Below are 24,211 nucleotides of genomic sequence, written 5' to 3' on the forward strand. Positions count from 1 at the left end.
AACCAGCAATAAAGCAGCTAAAACTGTACAGAATCAGCAAACAACTGAGACTAGCACAACAAAATGCAACCTGTCTGAGCTGTTTTGACACATTGAGCTCTATAGTGCTTATGTGGGCAACACAGGTTCAAGTCTGGCCTAAGGCGGGTCTCTCTTTTTATTTGATTGGTTTAAGGTTTTTACTGACTAATATTTACTGACAGATATTCTAGTTATTATTTGAAGAGTTTGGCCCAAAACGCTATAACTCCATTTTGATTAATTTGAGTAAAATGTCGTTTTCTTTACTAAGAAAGTGGCAAGATGAAAACCACTAATTTCTGTTTCTCTTTTACGTAGCATCTTTTGGTTATAAAAACATTAAAAATTCAAATCTAGATTTTGATTGTTAAAGGTTTATTATAAAAACCTTTATTGCCTTTATTATTTAAAAAAAAAGTTTATTTAAATAAACACGTTTTTTTTTTTTTTTTTTTTTTTCAAAATGCAATTAATCCATGAATATAAAAGTTATTTTTCATATTGGAAATGCACAACAAAGTAAGTTGATTCACATATATGACAGCCTCAAAACTTTGTCAATACTAATCTTATATACAGGCATTTTACTAAAAATACATTCAGTCGTCGCTCCCAAAATGAATTCAACGGATCATCTTGTTAATATGTTCCCACAGGTACGTTTTTCTAATGAGACCAGGCTCATTATTTTAGTTATTCCTAATCTGTTTAAAATGCATGTCAATACTAAAAAAAAAACGCAAAAAAATAAGCCTTTTTTCAAGACTTGCGCATTTCAATTAATAGTAAAATTCCATCGAATTGAATTGAATAATCCTTACATATTTTAATTGAATAATTGAATAGTCCTTGCATATTTTTACATAACAATTATTCAATTCAATTTGATAGAAATTTACTATTAACCCTTAATCGTCCTTTGGCGATTTTCGACGATTTAGTCTCTTGGGGTCAGATTGACCCCAAACTTTCACAGAGCAATTGCATAAGGAAATATGAATTTTTTATATGATAAACTATATATAATTTTTTTTTATTTACTTCTCATCTATGCATTTCTGCTGTGTTTTAGTGGATATTTTGTATTTTTTTACCTATTTACTGTACAAATACTTAACCACGTCATAAATTGGCTTATGAAAAATAATAAAAAAAAACACTTTAATGATTAACTTAATTAAATTTAAATTGTATTTGGACATTGCCCTATGTGTTAGGGATAGAATACTACCATCTAGAGGTTTGTGGAAAAACTTTAGGAATTATAGTTAAAGAAAAAAAAGTGCAATGACCACATATGTCCAATAGAGGTCAATAGAGACTGTATGTTTGTGTTTATGTGTGTGTGTGAGATAGAATATTCGTTCCACTTTGTGTTTATGGTCAAGGACCAGACCTTTATTTACATATAAAGTTTTTCAGATTTAGGCCAATTTTGTTGATTTTATTTGCCAATTTCTATAAAAATGCCCTCTGTTGCAGTCACACACATGTGTGTTTGTGTGTGTGTACGAGATAGAAAGTTTGTTCCACTTTGTGGTTATGGTCTAGGACCAGACTTTTATGGAAATGTAGAACATTTCAGATTTATTCTGGATTTATTTTATTTTTTTGACAAATGAAATGAAAAAACAGTACATTTTTTCATTTTCCCATTCATTTTCAATGTGGGCTCAATCTGATGATTTTTTTTTTTTATGCACCTTTTTTATGCAGATTTGTGCATGTTTAGATAGATTATTTAGGAGGATTCACTGAGTTTCATGTCCCTGAGATGAAGGGAACACTTTTTAAAAAAGAAGGAAACTGTCAAGCGGGGTCAGCCTGACCCCAAGAGCCGATTAAGGGTTAATTGAAATGCGTTAATCTTATCAATTGTTCTAAACTAACCATACCATATCATTCATCCACTTATGAAAACACGTTCAAAGTGGAAATTCAAAGCCATTATCTCTATAATTTGCATTTTTAATGTTTTTCCGAATATATTAATCACAGATGAGAGTATCACATTTCATCTGTCTGAGTCTGTGAAACAACAGCTGTGTAAAAATAACAGTGTGTGTGTGTGTGTCTGTGTGTGTGTGTGTGTGTGCAGCACAAAGCCCGACAGTGGCGGACCCTCTCCAGCAGGCGTACGCCGGTGTTCAGCACTATGCAGGTGAGTCTCTGTCCTTCATGTCTGTCTGTGTTTCTATGAAGTGCTGAAAACGTCTGATAACATGCCCTCACATGACTGCTTTATGCCATGATAGCCTGAACTTTCCAAACAATCGTCATCACATGACCTGGTTACGTTGCATGTACTATTGCACACATTTTCATAGAAATAAAGGTGCTGTCACACAAACGCAAGCTTGTGTGAAAAGTTTTGCATTTCGCTGCGTTCCAAAGTTCAAGTTTGGTGAACTTAAATTCACATCACGTGAAGACGTGCGACCAGATGAAGATCGATTCATCATGGCATGACCTCTTGGCTGAATTATAAGAATTATATTTTTGCAGTAAAGTCGAGTAGGTTGTATATTTTTACATTTTGAATGTATTACTTTATGTTGAATTCATGTTCATAAAAAAGACGTTGACGTTGCAGCATCTGATGAAATTTCTCAATTGTGACCGCAGGTTGAATGTGGTTATTTAGCATTTTTATTCAGTTTAGGCTGATCAAATAATGAGTCAAGAAAGATTTTGTGGTTGATTTAATTTCTGTTGAGTGCATTTGCAATTTGCAATTTGTTGTGTACTCGCATAATGCCAGTGTTATTTACAGAAAATATAAAAAGAAAAGCTTATCAAAAATATAAATAAAAACTAGTATAGTATTTAAATAATAGTTGTATATTGTGTTATAATTTTTATTAATTAATCTGTTTAATTTTAGTTTAAATTTGAGTAATTTTGTTGTGTGCTTTCGTAATTTTGATTAGGTTTTTTATATTACTATTTAGGTTTAATTTATTTTTATTTAAATTTTAGTTGCTCTTTATTTTTATTTGTTATTTATTTTCAGTTAGTAATATTTATATTTTGTTTTATTACAGCTTTATTTCAATTAACAACCACAACTAAAACTTGTCAAGTTTTAATTACACTGCAAATAAATAAATAAATAAATAAATAAATGTAAAAATGATGTTCTTGCTCAGTATTTTTCTCTTGTTTTCCAGTACAAACATCTAAACATTCTTAAATCAACATACTTTTACTGGAGAAGCAAAATTATATATTTTTTGCTGAAAAATGTGTTAAAATGAAGTGAGTTTTTGCTTAAAACAAGAACAAATATCTGCCAATGGAGTCAGAAAATTTGTTTTCCACTTTGAATTAAGTTTATTTATCCATCTGCAGATATTTGTTCTTGTTTTAAGCACAAACTCACTTAAAATTGATCAATTTTTCAGTAAATAAGACTCAAAATCTTCAGTCATGTTGCTTCTTCAGTAAATGCATCTTGATTTAAGTATGTTTAGATATTTGTGTTGGAAAACAAGACAGAAACACTGAGGAAGAAGATCATTTTTTTGAGATTATGTGATTTCAATCGTCTGTTCATAAACACAGAGGAGTTGATGGAGGTGAATCAGAGTAAAGATGAGTGTGAAAGGAAGAATGCATCATGTGGATGTGTTAAATCAGGAATATTACAGTGAATTCTCTTTCTCGCTCTCGGTTACAGCAGCCTATCCTGCCGCGTACGCGCCGATTAGCCAAGCGTTTCCCCAGCAACCAGCCATCATTCCCCAGCAACAGCGGGAAGGTGAGTGTGACTCCGCCCCCTCCGGATAAAAGGTGATAATTGCTCTGAGAGACAGACGGAAAGTTCCCAATAAATAATGGAAAGAAACAAGAGCTGGAGAGGGAGGAGATCATCAGAGCTTCATCCAAAATACAAAAGAAAGTCTGAATTAATATCTGATGTCGCTGGAAGCCAGAATGAAGGTTGAGATTTGGCATGTTTTGATATTTTCTGGTTTGATTCTTAGACTTTAAGAACGGCACATAGTTACAGTTTTTGTCAGTAAACTGATGTGAAGAAGCTCTCGGTTCATTCTGACATAAAGAGTCTGTTTGTGTTTATTGAGGAAAAATCCTCGTTGAACTTTCTGTAAATGTGCGTTAATTGTTAATTTGAAGTTGCTCACAATCATCGGGGTTTTGAAGTAGTTAATTTGATTGTAATGATTGTCGTTTGCCCGGCGGGATGTAGTTGACCCTCAAACTCAAGAACAGACGGAGAAACACTGAGGACTAAACCAGACAAACACCGCACATACAAAACAAATCTATTTCACAGTTATTTTGTTTGATTTGTATGTTTTGTCTTTTTCCGTGATTTGATTTTAATATATTTTATTATTTTATTTTGTTTTGTCTTTCGTTCTGTATTTTATTTGATTTTTCAAATTAATTTTATATTTTATTTAATTTTATATTTTGTCTTTTGTTTTGTGATTTGTGATATTAGATTTTAATATATTTAATTTATGTATTGTTTTGTATTGATTTATTTTTTCTAATATATTTTAATTTGTTTTGTTTTTTGTTTTATTTTATTAGATTTTTTTCATAGTATTTTTCAATGTAATTTAATTTTGTCTTATGTGATTTTCATATATTTAAAAATATTTATTTTTTATTAGATTTCTTCACAGTATTTTTTATTTTAATTATTTTAATGTTATTTTTATATATATATATATTGTCTTTTGTTTTATTTAGTTTTAATATTAATCTTTTATTTTATTAATTTTGTTTTATATATATATTTATATATAATATATATATATTCATTTTATATATATTTATATATTTTGTGTTTTGTTTTATTTTATTTTAATTCGTTTCATCTTTTTTTAATTGATTTGATTTTAATATTGTTTTTTATTATAAATTTATGTTTTGTTTTGTCTTGTTTAATGTGATTTGATTTACTATTAATTTTTTGTTTTATTTAATTTTATGTTTTGTCTTATGTGATTTGATTTTAATATATTTTATTTTATTTTATTATTTAAATGTATGTTTTGTCTTGTTTTATTTTATTTTTATTCTAATATATTTTAATTTGTTTTGTCTTTTGATTTATTTTATTAGATTTTTTTCATATGTTTTTCATTTAATTTAATTTTGTTTTATTCTGTGTGATTTTCATATATTTTAATTAGTTTTTTCTTTTGTTTTATTTTATTAGATTTTTTCACAGTATTTTTTATTTAATTTTATGTTTTGTCTTTTGTTTTATTTTATGTGATTTTAATATATTTTTATTTGTTTTGTCTTTTGTTTTATGTGATTTGATTTTAAGATATTTTATTTTATTATTTAAGTTTGTGTTTTGTGTTTTATTTGATTTTAATATATTCTTTAGTTAATTTTGTGTTGTCTTTTGTTTCATTTAATTTGATTTTAATATATATTTTAATTTATATTTTGTCTTGTTTTATTTTATTTGATTTACTATTTTTTGTTTTATTTTATTGTTTTATTATTTTTTAGTTAATTTTATATTTTGTCTTTTGTTTGATTTGATTTTAATATATTTTTTAAATTTGATTTTAATTGTATCTTTTGTTTTATTATTTAAATGTATGTTTGTATGTATGTATGTTATGTCTATTGCTTGATTTTAATATTATCCTTTAGTTAGCTTAATGTGTCGTCTTTTGTTTAATTAATATTAATATAGATATTTTAGTTTAGTCTTGTCTTTTGTGTTGTTGTTAGCGCTCATCGTTTCCTCCATTATCCCTGTTTTAATGACAGCACAAATCTCCAGTCTTTGTCATGCCGTGTAAGAGTCACATTCCTGCCAAGCTCCAGGAGACACTGAGGAATTATTTATGTTGATCCAATTTTCCCAAAAGCCACAACACCCTGGAAGAGTCTGGATGACTCCATGTTTAATCAAATATCCGTTTAACAAAGACGCTAACGTCTGAATCCTTTACCAGATCACAGGCTGAAAACAGGTGGCAACACAACAATCCTCCTTTGAATATGTATCAGCATGCGCGCCGCTCGGCCTTCTGGGTATGGGTCTGTGTGAAATCTAATTTGTGTGACTTTATCTTTCTCTCTCGCAGGACCGGAGGGCTGTAACCTATTTATTTACCACCTGCCGCAGGAGTTCGGCGACGCGGAGCTCATGCAGATGTTTCTGCCCTTTGGCAACGTCATTTCCGCCAAAGTCTTCGTGGACCGGGCCACCAATCAGAGCAAGTGTTTCGGTGAGTACCCACAATGCCACTTCACTTAGCACAATTAGTTCATCTCGTGCCTTTATTTCCCGCGTCTGCACTAATCAAGTCGCAATTAACGCTCGGGAAGTGGCGTCGCGCTCGAACGCGCAGGCATGCGGATTTACGCGCTTTTCCCGCCGGGTTTCCCTCATCAGCCGACGGTTATGAGATTCTTCCCGCCGGAGGCTTGAGAACTCATTCCCGTCTCCCTCGTATCCATCATTTCCCTCACGTCTCACACTTTACCAGAGATTGTTTTGCTTTTCCAGTCAGGACTGATGCCACTCACACACACTCACACACACACACCAGTCTTACTATAGTATAGTATAATTATTCATTAACTTACATATATATATATATATATATTCATTTTAGTGTGTTTTTTATTATTTTGTTATGTGATTTTGTCAGTTTTATTAGTTTTTGTTCTTTTTAAATATTACTATTTAGGTTTAATTTACTTTTATTTCAGTTTTAGTTTTTTCAGTTAGTCATTTTATTGCTTTAACCAAGGCAACAATGATTATTTTTTTGCCTAATTTTTAATTGAATTTTGTCAGCTTTATTTCAATCAACAAAAATGTTTTAATAGTTTTAGTTTTTGTTCCACTTTAATTTTTATTTATTTATTTTTTTATATAAATATTTTGTTTTTCGTCTAACATTTATATTTTATTTATTCAGCTTTATTTCAATTAACCTAAATATTTTTTATTAGTTTTAGTTTTAAAATAAAAATAAATAAATAAATAAATACATACATAAATAAATCTAAAATAAAACTATTACAAATATTTTGTTTGTAGAACTTGAAAAAATGAAAAAAAAAATCTAAGTTGTTTGTCTAATATATATATTTTTATATATTTCAGCTTTATTAACTGGAAATAAATACAAATTAAAAAATTTTAAAATAAATTTCTAAAAAATGATAATTGAAATAAAGCAAAGTTGAAGCACTAAAATTAAAATTATTAACAGTAAATAAATAAAACTAAAATAAAACTATTAACAATATTTTTGTTAAATATAAAATATAAATATTAGATGAAGAACTTATAAAATGAAAAAATAGAAATGTCTAATATTTATATTTTGTTTTTTCCAGCTTCATTTCAATTAACAAAAATCTTTTTTATTAGTTTTATTAGTTTTTAATGTTTCAAAAAATGATATTTTATTTAATTTTATGTTTTGTCTTTTGTTTTATGTGATTATATTTTAATACATTTTATGTTATTTTTTATTTTTATTTTTATTTATTATTTAATTAAATCTAACTAAAAAATAAAGTTTAAACTAAAATTACTAACAGTAAGTACATAAAAAACTATAAATAAATAGATTAAAATAATAAAATATTTATTACAAATAATATAAATAATTATATTATAAATAATAAAAAAGATTTTTGTTAATTGAAATCTTTTTTATTATTTATAATATATATATATATATATATATATATATATATATATATATATATCAGATGAATAACTTAGAAAATAATGTTTATTTTCTAAGTTCTTGATCTAAATCTTTATTTCAGTTAACACAAATGTTTTGAATAGTTTTAGTTTTATTAACAATAATAACCCTTGCCCACATGAGCATCAGTCTTACCCAGAATTCCCTTGCCCTCTGCACTGAGCGTCTCGCAGCTGCATGGAAAGCGTGAAGTGCTTCCTGCGCGGATCATTATATTTCTCATAAAGCTTCTTCCTGCCTTCAGTGTGTCGACGCATGCTGAGGTCTCTTTCTGCATCTTTACATTTAAAGTTTATTTTCATCACTATTCATTAAGATCTTGGCTGTCGAACACAAGCGTGGCGTCTCGGTTGTCGCTCCGCGCCCGCAGGCTCCCTCCGAAGTTGCAGTAAAATTAGATAAAGACGCTGCTCAGGAAGGAAATTAAATCAGGTCTTTTTCATCAGCTTCCTCCGGTGTGGAGACGAACACATTCTACCTCATTACTTCATCATGTCAGCGGAATGTGCTGGAATTAGAACTGCGTGTGCATTTATCATCAGTGACGGGCTAAACATGTTGCCGTGTTTATCTGAACCTCTTGATTCGGTGGGTCGGTTAAACACGTTCACTGCGTAAAGCGGCGGCGGATCGTGTTTCAGTGATTGATTGTGTTCTGTACAGTGTTGCTGAAGCTCCAGACGATCACTGAAACACAGATGTGATGTTCGTTTGCTGCTGTATGAATGTCTTTCTTTCATTTATTCTCTCACTGATAGTGTGTGAACTCTAGCGCCACCAGAGGTTCAAAGTTTCACACTTTAGTTTGATTTTGTGACTCTTGAAGACCAAACCGTAATGCCTAGAGACTTGGCCAGATGATAGGTCTCAATTTGGGGAGAGACTGACAAGGTATGACCCCAACTAGCCAATAGGTGGCGCTACAGCGATCAAAAATGTGAAACTGCTCATAACTCCAAGACCGTTTGTCATAGACTCAATGCCTTATATCATTAGAATGGCTCAAGACGAACAAAACGTATATCTCTAATTTAATTTGCGCCTGGAAAAATTTTCCGCCATTTTTAATTTTGTCCAAAACCTACTTTTGCAAACTATTCCTTGGTTTTTCTCCCAAATCAGAAACAAACCAGTGCAGACACGAACTTTGGACTCTGAATATCAAAAGTTATCCAAAATAAGTTGAAATTTTGATTCACGTCGCTAAGGGGCGGCAAAATGTTCGAAGTGGGCGGAGTCACTTTTACTAAAATAGCTATAACTAGCCAATAGGTGGCACTACAGCAATCAAAAACGTGAAACTGCTCATAACTCCAAGACCGTTTGTCATAGACTCAATGCCTTATATCATTAGAATGGCTCAAGACGAACAAAACGTATATCACCGATTTAATTTGCGCCTGGAAAAATTTTCCGCCATTTTTAATTTTGTCCAAAACCTACTTTTGCAAACTATTCCTAGGTTTTTCGCCCCGATCGGGAACCAAACCAGTGCAGACACGAACTTTGGACTCTGAATATCAAAAGTTATCCAAAATAAGTTGAAATTTTGATTCACGGTCGCTAAGGGGCGGCAAAATGTTCGAAGTGGGCGGAGTCACTTTTACTAAAATAGCTATAACTAGCCAATAGGTGGCACTACAGCAATCAAAAATGTGAAACTGCTCATAACTCCAAGACCGTTTGTCATAGACTCAATGCCTTATATCATTAGAATGGCTCAAGACGAACAAAACGTATATCGCCGATTTAATTTGCGCCTGGAAAAATGTTTCCGCCATTTTTAATTTTGTCGAAAACCAACTTTTGCAAACTAGTCCTTGGTTTTTCTCCCAAATCAGAAACAAACCAGTGCAGACACGAACTTTGGACTCTGAATATCAAAAGTTATCCAAAAAAGTTGAAATTTTGATTCACGGTCACTAAGGGGCACCAAAACATTCAAAGTGGGTGGAGTCACTTTTACTAAAATGGCTATAACTAGCCAATAGGTGGCGCTACAGCGATCAAAAACGTGAAACTGCTCATAACTCCAAGACCGTTTGTCATAGACTCAGTGCCTTATATTATTCAAATCCTTGGCTCAAGGACAAAACGTATATCTCAGATTTAATTTGTGCCTGGAAAAATTTTCCACCAATTTGAATTTTGTCCAAAACCTACTTTTGCAAACTATTCCTAGGTTTTTCGCCCCGATCGGAACCAAACCAGTGCAGACATGAACTTTGGATTCTGAATATCAAAAGTTATCCAAAAAAGTTGACATTTTGATTCACGGTCGCTAAGGGGCACCAAAACGTTAAACATGGGCGGAGTCACTTGTACTAAAATGGCTATAACTAGCCAATAGGTGGCGCTACAGCGATCAAAACTGTGAAACTTCTCATAACTCCTAGACCGTTTGTCATAGACTCAGTGCCTTATATTATTGTAATCCTTGGCTCAAGAAGAACAAAACGCATATCTCCGATTTAATTTGTGCCTGGAAAAAATTTCCGCCAAAACCTACTTTTGCAAACTAGTCCTTAGTTTTTCACCCTGATTGGAACCAAACCAGTGCAGACATGAACTTTGGACTCTGAATATCAAAAGTTATCCAAAAAAGTTGACATTTTGATTCACGGTCGCTAAGGGGCACCAAAACATTCAAAGTGGGCGGAGTCACTTTTACTAAAATGGCTATAACTAGCCAATAGGTGGCACTACAGCGATCAAAAACGTGAAACTGCTCATAACTACTAGACCGTTTGTCATAGACTCAGTGCCTTATATTATTCGAATCCTTGGCTCACGAAGGACAAAACGTATATCGCCGATTTAATTTGCGCCTGGAAAAATTTTCCACCAATTTGAATTTTGTCCAAAACCTACTTTTGCAAACTATTCCTAGGTTTTTCACCCCAATCGGAACCAAACCAGTGCACACATGAACTTTGGACTCTGAATATCAAAAGTTATCCAAAAAAGTTGAAATTTTGATTCATGGTTGCTAAGGGGCGGCAAAATGTTTGAAGTGGGCGGAGTCACTTTTACTAAAATGGCTATAACTCTTGAACTGAATGAGATATTTTCACCAAATTTGGTACACGTGTGTATGGGCTCAATCTTTGGTCACAGTAAATAAATCACAGCAATTGGACACTAGGTGGCGCTATTACATGAAAAAAGAAACATGAAAACAGCTGTAACTATGCAACTGTCCAATCGACTTGAAATTTGGCATGCAGTGTTTTGGTCCAAGGTGCCATGATAGTCTATGAGGACATTGGCATATCTCAAAAAACATGGCCACCATCGGCTAATGAAGTTTGAGCACCTATTAGACAAGGTTTACGGAGGCCGAACGGAATGAAGCTCGGTGGACATGTTCGACTTATAGCCCTAGATTTCTGTAAGAATTTTGAAAGAATTTGGTCTCTAGATGGCGCTAATGAGTTTTACAGCTCTATAATCACGTGTATGCATATATATGCATATCATTTATTAGATCTCCTCATGCTAAACAACTTTGCCTAAAGAACCACTACTGTCAATCAAATCGTTCATTAAATATTCGCAATTATGTAAAAAACCTACTTTTGTGAACTAGTCCTAGGTTTTATACCCGATCAGAACAAAACAAGTGCATTACAGTTCTCTGAATGCTCTAGATCAATAATTATCAAAATAAGTTGAACTTTACCCTTTGGGTAGCTATAATAGGGTCATTTAGAAAAGGGGCGTGGCAAAACATACTCAAAAGCATATAAATACTAAACGAAAACTCAGAACTTCACGAAAATAGGTGAGCACATGCAACATATGATTCTAAACAAGCGTGCAAACTTTTATGGAGATCAGACCATAGGTGGCGCTATAACTCTTAAAAAGCTTTAAAAACCATATATTTCCTATGGTAAATTGCCTGTTTTGGCTGTAAATGGTCTGTTCCTTCTATGATCTAAGTGGTTACATGCTTGCAAAACAAAATATAATACCTGTTTACGTATGTGCTTAAAGGCCTAAAATCACTTGAACCCTGATAATTGCTGCTCGCAGCTCATTATTTATTATTTTGATTTTATTTAATTTTAACTCCCCCCCCACACACACACTATTTAAAGGTTTATCTGAAACATAGTTTTTGATCTTGTCTTATAGCTTTTTTTCCATTATTATTATTGTCATTTAAAGCTTTTTGTAAATAAAATAAAAGCTAGATTCATTTATTTAAATAAATAAATATGAACTGTTTTCAACATTGATAATCCTAAATGTTTCTTGAGCAGCAAATCATCATATCAGAATGATTTCTGAAGGATCATGTGACACTGAAGACTGGAGTAATGATGCTGAAAATTCAGCTTTGATCACAGGAATAAATTACACTTTACTATATATTCACACAGAAAACAGCTATTTTAAAGTGTAAAAATATATCACAATTTTTACTGTATTTTTGATCAAATTAACGCAGCCTTGGTGAGCAGAGGCTTCTTTTGAATGGTAGTGTAGATTTTTACAATAACAAAAAATGTCATCAGAAGAGGAAGACTGTAAATGTGTGTATCTGTTTATTTTGTCATGTTTTAGAATCACACTGACCGATGTAAATATGGTCTGAAAGCACTATGAGACTTTAAGACACAAGTGTAGTTGGAGCTGTAATGTCCATCCATTCACTCATCTCCTCTTGTTTTCAGCTGTTCTCCACTGAGAGAGAGAGAGAGCCAGACAGATACAAGCTGATTTATGATGAATGGTGCTGTCTGACAGCTCGTCTCTCTCTCTCTCTCTCTCCGTGTGTTTAAAGAGCCGCTGTCTTATCTTGTCTGTGTCTGACAAAAGCAAGGTCTGTCCGCGCAAATTCAATCGGAGCCGCAGCATGTCGATGAAATCGGCCGGCAGGTGGAAATTTGTGCCGTCAGTCGGTCAGTGATGTGATGTGTGATAAGAAGAGGATTTAAACTCTTTAGCCGTGTACACTAGTGCTCTTAGACACACAGAGATCGTCACCAGACTCTCTCACTGTGAGTTAGTGATTTAGCCTCTGAGTATTAAACTTCTGCGAGTAACTCATCAAACGAGACTGACTTTGGCACATAATAAAAGATGCTCATAGGAACTGCAATGTAGATGCACGGTTTAAATCACAGTGTAAGAATATTAATCTCGCCAACGTCAGTGATGCAAGTGAGTAAGTGAGTCAGTTTTTCCAGAACATTTTCTTTTTCCAGAACAAACTTTTCCAGAGCAGACTGACATTTTATTTTTATTTTATTTTATTCATTATTTTATTTTGTTTTTCATTATTTTATGTTTTTCAATATATTATTTGATTTTTATTTGATTTCTTTTTTTTTTTAGATATTTGTATTGGATTCATAATCAAAAGTGTTGAGGAAGAATATGACTTTTTGCAGCGCTAAAGTCTCTTTGTGATAAATGGAGTCAAATTTCCCCCTTATTTTATTTTATTTTATAATATATTTTTATTATTTTATTCTATTTTTTCATTATTTTATTTGTTTTATTTATTTCATTAAATATTTTATTTTTTCATAATTTTTTATTTTATTTTTCAGTATTTAATTTTTTCATTATTTATTCATTATATTATTTTATTTTTTATTATTTCATTAATTTCTTTTATTTTTTCGTTTTTTTTTTATTTCGTTTTTCAATATTTTATTTTTTCAGTATATTATTTTTTTCCCATTAATTTCTTTTGTTTTTTCATTATTTTATTTTATTTATTTTGTAATTGTTTGTAATTAAATCATAAACATGTAAGATAAATAATTTTAAAATACAAGGAAATCAAAGCTTTTTTTTTTGTTTTCCTGCATGTCATATGACCATTAGCAGACATCAGAGAACTGTGAGAATGTGAATGTGTTGTTAAATTATTGAAATATTAACTCAAAATTTAAAATATTTTAGCTCCAAGGAGTTCGGCTGATAAAAAAAAGAATTATTCATAATTTTTAAGACCTAACAAAATCGCACAAGTCAAACTCTGCATCACAACTAGACAGATCTTGTGAGAAGATGCTGCAGGAGATTAACACAAATATAGATCAGCTAAAGTATTACAGAAAACAGAGTGCAACATATAAATATGCAAGACAATTTACAATACAATCCGCTTACTTATGCACAAAAGCTCCAATACAAAGAGTAAGATATATTTTATTCAAAAGAGATTAGTCAGGATTAAAAGAAGTTGAGGAATAATTCATGGCATTGTTCTTTAATATTCTTCTCAGATTCCTCAGGCAGTTTTGCACTGACAAACACCACACACATTTTCATTTGTTGATTGTGTGTTTGTCTCTCAGGTTTCGTCAGCTTTGATAACCCGTCCAGCGCTCAGGCGGCCATTCAGGCCATGAACGGTTTTCAGATCGGCATGAAGAGGCTCAAAGTTCAGCTGAAGCGGCCGAAGGATGCCAACCGCCCGTATTGACCCTCACCTGACCGCTGCGACGATCATCACAGGTCAGAGAGAGTTTCTCCACAGGCTTCCTTCTGTCACACATTGATCACATGCTCCGTTCAGACTTCAGTTCTGTATTTCTGCTCTTATATATGAAGTGCTGCGCAAACCTTCCGGCAGAATCCCTGTAAAATGGCTTTCTGTCAGGAGTCGACAGGCCTCAGAGATAATTGTGTTTTAAAAAGCTATTAAAAGTAATCATTTCCATGAATTTATGATGAATTACTTAAAGGTGTGTTAAAGTACAGTAAGTAAAAAGTTGCTGAAGAGAGTTCAACTAAAAAATTTTCCATCATGTCGTCACAGACTCGTATGATTTGAGCGATATTCATGCTGATCTTTTGTTCACAATGATGGTTTATTAAATAAGCATCATAAAAGAAGATCATATGGTATATTCAAAGTCTTCTCACTGCTAAAAATGATGTTCTTCCTCCTCAGTATTTCTGTCTTGTTTTCCAGTAAAAAATATCTAAACATTCTTAAATCAAGAAACATTTACTGGAGAAGCAAAATGACTGAAGTCTTAAAATGTATCAAAACTAAATGACTTAATGCTAAAAAATATCTGCCAATTTTTTTTTCTATTTGAAATAAGTTTATTTTTCTAAAAAAAAAATAATAATAATAATAATAATTTCTTATTTTGGCCAATACTTTTCCTCATTTTAATAATAAACTTAATTTTGACCAATTTCCCAGAAAACAAAACTTCCTATCATTCCCGTCATTTTGCAACTCTAGTAAATGTATCTTGATTTATTTTTAATTTGGAAATTTGTACTGAAAAGTAATCAAACATGTTGAGGAAGAACATGAATTTTTGCAGCGTTAAAGTCTCTGTGTGACAAATGGAGCCAAATTTTCCCCTTATTTTATTTTAGATTTTATTTTATTTTATTTTTCCATTATTTTACTCTTCCATTATTTTATTTTATTTTATTTTATTTTTCCGTTATTTTATTTTATTTGATTTTATTTTATGATGCCCAGTCTTTGTCGTGCAATAATATCTGGTTTCCCCAAAAAGCACCCAAATTTCCCTTTTCATTATTTTATTTTATTTTATTTTATAATGTCTAGTCTTTGTCATGCAATAATATCAGGTTTTCCCAAAAAGACCCAAATGTTTCCCTCCATTTTATTTAATTCATTTATTTTATTTTATTTTTACATTTTTTTATGTTATGATGTCATGCAATAATATCTGGTTTCCCCAAAAAGGACCCAAATTTCCCTTTTCATTATTTTATTTTATTTTATTTCTTTTTTTATTTATTATTTTATTTTATAATGTCTAGTCTTTGTCATGCAATAATATCAGGTTTTCCCAAAAAGACCCACATTTTCTCCATTTTATTTTAATTAATTAATTTATTTTATATTTTATTTTATTTTATTTTAATGTCTAGTCTTTGTCATGCAATAATTTCAGGTTTTCACAAAAAGACCCAAATTTTCCCCTCCATTTTATTTTAATTTATTATTTTATTTTATTTTATTTTATCAGGTTTTCTCAAATGGATCCAAATCTTCCCCTCCATTTTATTTTATTTTATTTTATTTATCAGGTTTTCCCAAATGGATCCAAATTTTCTCCTCCATTACATCTCATTTGTGCATTTTCTTACTCAAACTCAAAATTTCTGTTTTTGTGTTCCGTTGAAGAAGTAAAGTCATACGGGTTTGGAACGACATGAGGGTGAATGTGACCGATAAATAATCGATTAATAAAGAACTCGTTCGCCGCAGGCTGTTCACCTGTTTGTATCATTCCCGTTGTGTGTTTGTCTTACAGTACTGACATGTTTTGTCTTGTAAATATCTGTTATGATTTATCCGCTAAATATGAATTCCTAAAGCCATCCTAATATGAAGCTGACGAGACGAATGCCATGGATTCTTGTGTTTTTGTTCTCTCATTGCACGAACCCCGGCAGGGCTCAGGTAGCTCAGGACGGGCCGCTCTCTTATGTAGCCACATGTCTTCCATCAGAGGACGCGTGTCCAGCGCTGTAAGTTCCTCCCAGTGATGTCACGTTGGTGTGGGTGACGTCATGTGACCGGCTGTGACAGTGGCATGACGTGGCATTAACTCTGTATCTCTCTCTATACTTCTGCTGTTTCCAGTGGTGGAGTGTAACTGGTCTCTTCTGATAGCTGGAGCCGCTCGTCGTAACTCAAGTGCTGATTGGTTGATTTTGATGGGTTGTGAACTTTGCTCCTTTATTGCTGTTGTACCGTGAGTTGTTGTGCTCTTCCTCGTTGAATGTGGTGGATATCTTGCTCTCTGTGGTTTATATTTCTCTCTCTCTTTCTTTCCTTGTTCAAGCTCTGTTTGTTCTGGTGTGTATTTTGTGTTTTGGAGGTTTCAAAGGCTTTGCTTTGTGTTCTTTTCATTTAGTTGCCATCTCTAATGTAACGGTGAAGATTCTTTCCGTGTTTATGAATCGAGACCTTTCACTTTTGCTATATGTTGTTTACATTAGGAGATCTGAAATAGTTTCGCTTGTAGATTCAACCCTGATTATAAGTGATGTTTACTGAGTCAACATTTTTAATAAGGTGCATTATATTTCTGTGATAATGCATGTATATACATTATCTTTAGGTGTTATTGCTGCTGGTTTGGACTGTATATTTCAGTGTTTGTTGTGGATGATTTAATATCTGTGAGCTTTTAGTTAGAGATGCTTTAATCAGATCCTGATACACACTGTCTTTTACATCTAGTATAGCAGTTTATAAAACACATGACACAAGAGTTTATTTTTCTCTGCTGAAAATTTGAACTAGGATTTTATCATGTTTGTTGGCAACAGTGCCAGTGCTAACAGATTGAGCACATAACAAACACTTTATATTAAACATCAGATATGTTTGAATTGGCTGCGGTTGTGTTTTTGCTCTCAGTGTGGACAGAAAAAATGACCCGTCGATGGAAGCTTGTCATTGCTTCTATTGCTTCTGTCTTGTAGCTGCTGGTTACTTTTTGCATATTACCATATTTCCATTGTTTAAGTTTTGATGTTCAGATCAAACCATTTGTTAGTAAACAGTAAGTACAGTATGACAGTGGTTGTTCATGGTCTTGTTTGTTCACACAGGAGGGTCACAGTATTTTAAATGAGCTGCTGTCCTAGAAAACCCATTTACAAGAACTTACCAGCTGGTTCACTTTCATCTAGAACTTTATACCTGTATAAACACATGAAAATATAAGATTATTTTTTAGATGTTTCTTATGAAACCTGTCAAGAACATGGCTAAGATATATCTCACCCCAAAATCAAAAAATACATATCAATAGATAAATTATAGAGCCCTATCACCTTCGTGTGTAAAATAAACGAGCCAATGCACATAAATAAAATAAATGCGGAAGCAGGAGCAATGCACATTCAGGTTTTCGCTGAGGAGCTGAGGTCAGTGGTACAGCAATTGTGGCGACGGGACATAATGTCTCCGTTCCCTTCTTCTGGGAACGAGGGTTACATATGTAACCGAGACGTTCCCTTTCAGTCAGTCACTTTCGATGTTATGTCAGAACTGACAAATTGGGATCCCTACCAAAGCAGCACTATTGCTGCCCCTTCCCACGCCCCTTGTAAGCCACCTGATCCCCCCGCACCTGTTGGGGCAGAAGATAGGACAAGGCTTAACGCAGAGAAGGTTGATTACTGTTGTTGCGCTTGGCCCATTCGGTAACACTGTTGGATAACACTGCCCTTTCAAGCAGAAAGGAATGCCCGCAGGGAGGTATCATGTGGAGATCACACATATGGACTGGGCTAAATGTGCAACATATGGAATGTCTCTGAGGTGGCTTCGACCTTGTTAGGAGGGAGTCAACATCGGCAGGGACGGCAGAGAAGACTCTGCCTATGGAAAGACACTGGCTCGCCGACAAGGAAGCCGTATCGTGGAAGAATACACATATGGGATCACCATGGGGATCACAATATATGGGCACCTTGCCTAACACAGGGGTCAACCAATGGGCGTACTTATGAGTGTTAGGCCTGGTGTCGGGCGCTCCGCCACGTCTGACTTCGCCATCTGGGAAACTCAACTGAGGAGCAGAAATAAGCACACGTATAGGGTCTGTGGAGGGGAATGGCGCAGCAAGCAAGACACCGAGGTTCACTAGCCACTCGGAGTGAGTACACGAGAGGACACTGGCTCTACACGAAGGCTATAAAACCTAGCAAACATGTTGGGTTTCGCCCAGCCCACAGCTCTACATATATCTGTCAGCGAGGCATTGTGTGCCAGATCCCAGGAGGAAGCAACACTCCTGGTAGAGTGAGCTCTCAACCCGAGGGGGCAGAGCATGCCTTGGGTTTGGTACGCCAAGACGATGGCATCCACTATCCAGTGGGCCAATCTCTGCTTGGAGACAGCCTTTCCCTTCTGCTGGCCTCCATAATAGACAAAGAGCTGCTCTGAGGTCCTGAAGCCCCGCGTTCAGTCCATATACAGGCGCAAAGCGTTGACAGGACAGAGCAAAGCGAGGACTGGGTCTGCCTCCCCCAGGGGCAGCACTTGTAGGTTCACCACCTGGTCCCTGAAAGGATTGGTGGGAACCTTGGGCACATATCCAGGTCAGGGTCTCAAGACAATGTTAGAGTCGGCCGGCCTGAATTCTATGCACAATTAGTTGACCGAAAATGCTTGCATGTCCCCTACCCTCTTGATGGAAGCCAGCACAGTCACCTAGGACCTCCACGTCCCATCTAGAGACAATTTCTGCTTGGAGACAGCCTTTCCCTTTTGCTGGCCTCCGTAATAGACAAAGAGCTGCTTTGAGGTCCTGAATCTCTGCGTTCAGTCCACGTACAGGCGCAACCAAAATGACTGAAAATGCTTGCAGGTCCCCTACCTTCATGATGGAAGCTAATGCAGTCAGGAGCACTGTCACCTAGGACCTCCACATCCCATCTAGAGACAATTTCTGCTTGGAGACAGCCTCTCCCTTCTGCTGGCCTCCATAATAGACAAAGAGCTGCTCTGAGGTCCTGAAGCCCCGCATTCAGTCCATATACAGGCGCAAAGCGTTGATGGGACAGAGCAAAGCAAGGGCTGGGTCTGCCTCCTCCAGGGTCAGCACTTGCAGGTTCACCACCTGGTCCCTGAAAGGATTGGTGGGAACCTTGGGCACATATCCAGGTCAGGGTCTCAAGACAATGTGAGAGTTGGCTGGCCTGAATTCTATGCACAATTTGTTGATCAAAAATGCTTGCAAGTCCCCTACCCTCTTGATAGAAGCCAGCACAGTCACCTAGGACCTCCGTGTCCCATCTAGAGACAATTTCTGCTTGGAGACAGCCTTTCTCTTCTGCTGGCCTCCATAATAGACAAAGAGCTGCTTTGAGGTCCTGAATCTCTGCGTTCAGTCCACGTACAGGGGCAACCAAAATAACTGAAAATGCTTGCAGGTCCCCTACCTTCTTGATGGAAGCTAATGCAGTCAGGAGTACTATCTTCAATGACAGGATTTTTAACTCCACTGACTGCAAAGAGTGGTCTCTGGAGTGCCATGAACACCAGAGACAAGTCCCAAGAGGGTATTGAGGTAGGACGAGGAGGATTCAACTTTCTTGCACCTCTGAGGAATCTGATGATCAGGTCATGCTTTCCTATGGACTCACCTTCAACAGCATTGTGATGTGCGGCTATTGTGGCAACATGCACTTTCAGGGTGGAGGGAGACAGCCTTTGCTCCAACCCCTTCTTGCAGGAAGGAAAGCACGACTCTGATATCTTCGGGGGTCTTCCCAGTGGGAAGAGCACCATTCAACAAATAGGTTCCACTTCAAGGCATAAAGACGCCTTGTGGAGGGGGTTCAGTCACCTTGAACCTTCGTATCCTGTCCAGGGACCAGACATGGAGTTTCCAGAGGTCTGGATGTGGGTGTCATAGGGTGCCCCGTCTCTGAGAAAGCAGGTCCCTCCTCAGAGGAATGCGGCAAGGATGTCAGCTGGACCACCTAGGGATGGATTCTCCACTCTCGAATAGCGTTACTGTGGCTGCGGATGCTTCTGAAATAGTTTCAGTGGGGCCACTGTCCTGCCCTTGAATGAATTCAAGCAGTTCAGCACCGAGCTAACACATTCCTCTCTGAGGCGTACTGTTAGGTTTACCGATTCCAACTCCATACCGAGAAAAGAGATCCCCTGCACAGGGGAGAGTTTACTCTTTTCCCAGTTGACCCGAAGCCCCAGCCCCAGGTGTCTGAGCACTATGTCCATGTGTTTGTACAACTACTCTTGCAAATTAGCCAGAATGAACCAGTCGTCGAGGTAGTTGAGAATGTGAATGCCTTGTTCTCTCATGGGAACAAGGGCAGCCTCCGCGACCTTCATGAAGACACGAGGTAACAGGGAGAGCCCGAAGGGGTGGACTTTGTACTGGTATGCCCATCCCTCGAACGCAAAGCACATGAACAGTCTCTGTCGGGGGAGAATCGAGACATGAACGTACGCATCTTTCAGATCGATCGCTACAAACCAATCTTTGTGAAGGGCTTTATACTGTATATTCTCTGCATTATTCTTCATTATTTTCATGACAATTAAGAACATTTCCTCTTAAATTTTCATTATTACTGTGATGCAAAACAAAAAGGTAAAATATTTAAAAATTGTGTTGTATGGTATTTATGTTTTTTAGAAAATGTGTAAAGTTTTTATACATGGTAGTATTGTACTGCATACACTGATTTTCTTGAATGAAATATTTATAGAAATGCATTAAAAGCTTAAAAGCTTAAGCTTAAAAGTAAAACATCCGTACATGTAATGATGATGATGATGATAATGAAAGTTTGTGGAAGAAATGTTTGTCATGAAAAATGAAATAATGTGACATGAAGCAAAAAATATTCAGAATGATCATAAAATAAGCTTCATTTTCTTCATATGTTATATAATTTCTTGATTTTGGGGTGGAATATGAGTTGCATTCATGAGATTGAGTTGACGAGGTTTTCCAAGGACAGTATCTGCACATGTCTGTAGTGTAAATGATGAAGGGAAAAATTCAGGATCTTCAGTAGTTTGTATGTGTTTAGAGCTTCTAGAACCATCTTCAATTCACCGTCTGCTTCTCTTCTTCTCTCTCTCTTTCTCTCTGTCAGGATGAAGGACTACAACACCTTATTTCCACAAGTCAAAAGACTTTTGCTCTGCTACATATCACAGGAGGCGAGCGGTCCCTGGATTTTGTGGGAAAATCACTGAGAGCTGGAAAAACTGGAACACAAAGGATTTTTTCTGCCAACTTTGTTCTTTTTTTTCGTCTTTTTTTGCTTCAGCATTTGCAGGATGCTTTTTTGCATTTTGCAAAGACCAACTTTTTTGCTGCTGTCTTTTTTTTTTTTTTAGACAAGATTGAGAAAAAAAACCTTTATGAACACGTTATGCTCAAAGCATGCATAGACAAACGGATATATACAAATGCACACACAAATGCACATCTGCTGAGATGTTGGGAATATTCTCGCCTTTACATGCACACATGCAGATATACAAAACTATTTTGAAATCCTCATGTAAATGTATTGATCTCCACACACACACACACACACACACATACACACACACACACACACACACACACACACACCAGCCTGCTGCCATTTTGGTTTTCGTGCCTACACTGGTTTCGCGTGATCTGCGCTCTGGAAGAGAATCCAGGAATATCTACATGCGTCATTCCTTAGAAAATAGGGACCAAAGGACTACACGCTTTTTAAAAGTATATAAATATATAAATATATATATTTAAAAATCACAAAAACTCTTACCTTGTAGCTGCGAGTATAATGATTACTAATGTTAACAGTAGAAGAAAGTAAATCTGTAGGTCTGTAAAAACACAAGGAGAAAAAGATGGTCATGTGACTCCGGTTTGCTCTGGTAGCTGTTTCTTGCACCAAGACGTAGATTAGAAAAGTAGAATGTAGGAGTAGAGTTGCTCATTTTTCATGTTTTCTATTTATTTTTATTAGAGAAGATAATACTTGAACTTGTAAAGAAGGGAAGGAAAATGTACAAATGAAAACAAAAGAGGCGAAGCGTCTCTTTCCTCGCCCGCTGGATAATATCGTTCATCATGTTGTGCTCTTTCTCCATTCCGCCATTTGGAAGAAGACGAACGACCCGAACGGACGAGGAAACGTGTCGTAGTCTGTCTGACAGGGTCCAGGATCCCAGAAGCCTTTGTGTTCAAGCGACAATCCACAGTCAGATGATCGGACGTGACGTGTGTTTTCCTTTCCATGCTTTTTGTACTCTGAGAGAAAGACAGATTCAGATGCTTGGACTTTAATGACACTAAACGGAGGAAGACGAGGAGGGTCGATAGCTACTGAAACTGCCAAATGTACCGAAGCTACGCGAAAGAAAACGGTGACATTTTTGATACCCCTTCACTTAATGAGATGTTTATTGGTCTGTTGAAGCCATTGCCTGTCTCAAACTTCTCAAAGCACTAAACGCACATGATCTCACTGCACATCGATCATCATTAGCAGTTAAAGATGTTCATCTGTGCTGTAATCCAGTGTTAATGCCTCCGTGAGCTCTTTGACCTACCTTCATTTTCTCAGTGATTCATCTGAACTGATCATATCATTCACACTCTGCAAAAAAACAATGTTCTTGCTTAGTACAAATATCTAAACATGCTTATTTCAAGATATATTTAATTGAGAAGCAAAATTAAGTCTTGTTTACTGAAAAATATATCAAAATTAAGTGAGTTTATGCTTAAAGTGCCCATATTATGCTTTTTTAAAAGTTTAAGCCTTGCCAATTTAAATATTAAAGCGCAAAAAGACACGAAAGGAAACTCAATTCATTACTCGTGAATGTTTTGAAGCACGCACAAATACTAAATTGAGCTCTCTTTCTCATCTTCTCGCACTTGAACGGAGAAATTCACACAAAAATTATGCCCAAAACATGCTTGTCTTGGCGAGTATCCTAGCAAACATAGTCATTATGTTTTAAGTGAACCTAAACTGTTGAGAAAGATAACGCATGTGTAACAATATATTGGATCAGTGCATTCACTCTTCAAGTGACAGCAGCCTAATATTCCTGCTGTTGCCTGTTTTTAATGTTAATCAAATAACATTAAAAACACATTTAATAACTTTAATATGGTTTAATTTATACAGTGAAGACTATGCAGTGTTATTTTACATTTGATTACTTTATTAAATTTCTGTACCTGAAAATTGTGTCTAAATTATGTCCGGTATCTAAAATTTTGAAATCATAACTGCCTGTTTTTGCAAAAACATGGCCGGTAAAAATATTTATTGTCAGTAAATTTTCTTAAATTAAATTTTTGTGGCAAAAAGTTAGTTTTAGGTCCTGTTTGCAAAGTTTCAAAGATCAAAGTGCACAACAAATAAAGTTATTGTCCCCTAAAAGAAAGAAGTGATTCTGAACTGTCGATTCTTGCGCTTAAACAGACAAATTCTTGGCGAGTGTCTTAGCAAACATAGTCATTATGTTTTAAGTGAACCTAAACTGTTGAGAAAGGAAACGCATGTGTAACAGTATATTGGATCAGTGCATTCGCTCTTAAAGTGACAGCAGCCTAATATTCCTGCTGTTGTCTTTTAATGTTAAACAAACAACATTAAATGTTTAATTTATGTTGAATTTATACAGTGAAGACTTTGCAGTGTTATTTTACATTTGATTACTTTATTAAATTTCTGTACCTGAAAATTGTCTATATTATGTCCGGTATCTAACATTTTGATATCATAACTGCCTGTTTTTGCAAAAACATGGCCGTTAAAAATATTTATTGTCAGTAAATTTTCTTAAATTAAATTTTTGTGGCAAAAAGTTAGTTTAAGGCCCTCTTTGCAAAGTTTCAAAGATCAAAGTGCACAACAAATAAAGTTATTGTCCCCTAAAAGAAAGAAGTGATTCTGAACTGTCGATTCTTACGCTT

At 34.9% G+C, this 24,211-nt stretch overlaps 1 protein-coding gene across 6 annotated transcripts in view; it reads left to right on the plus strand.

The window, feature by feature from the left end:
* Positions 1-21,614, plus strand: part of celf6 (CUGBP Elav-like family member 6) — a 132,094-nt gene extending 110,480 nt beyond the window's left edge. For all 6 annotated transcript variants that reach the window (XM_048168960.1, XM_048168962.1, XM_048168965.1 and 3 more), the window contains 5 exons: positions 2,120-2,182; positions 3,701-3,781; positions 6,108-6,251; positions 14,075-14,234; positions 21,372-21,614. In XM_048168960.1, the coding sequence (XP_048024917.1) occupies positions 2,120-2,182; positions 3,701-3,781; positions 6,108-6,251; positions 14,075-14,202 (416 nt within the window). In that variant the 3' untranslated portion in view covers positions 14,203-14,234; positions 21,372-21,614. The remainder of the gene's footprint in view (positions 1-2,119; positions 2,183-3,700; positions 3,782-6,107; positions 6,252-14,074; positions 14,235-21,371) is intronic.
* Positions 21,615-24,211: the final 2,597 nt, after the last annotated feature.

Source organism: Megalobrama amblycephala, linkage group LG19, assembly GCF_018812025.1.
Source record: "Megalobrama amblycephala isolate DHTTF-2021 linkage group LG19, ASM1881202v1, whole genome shotgun sequence".
NCBI lineage: Eukaryota > Metazoa > Chordata > Actinopteri > Cypriniformes > Xenocyprididae > Megalobrama > Megalobrama amblycephala.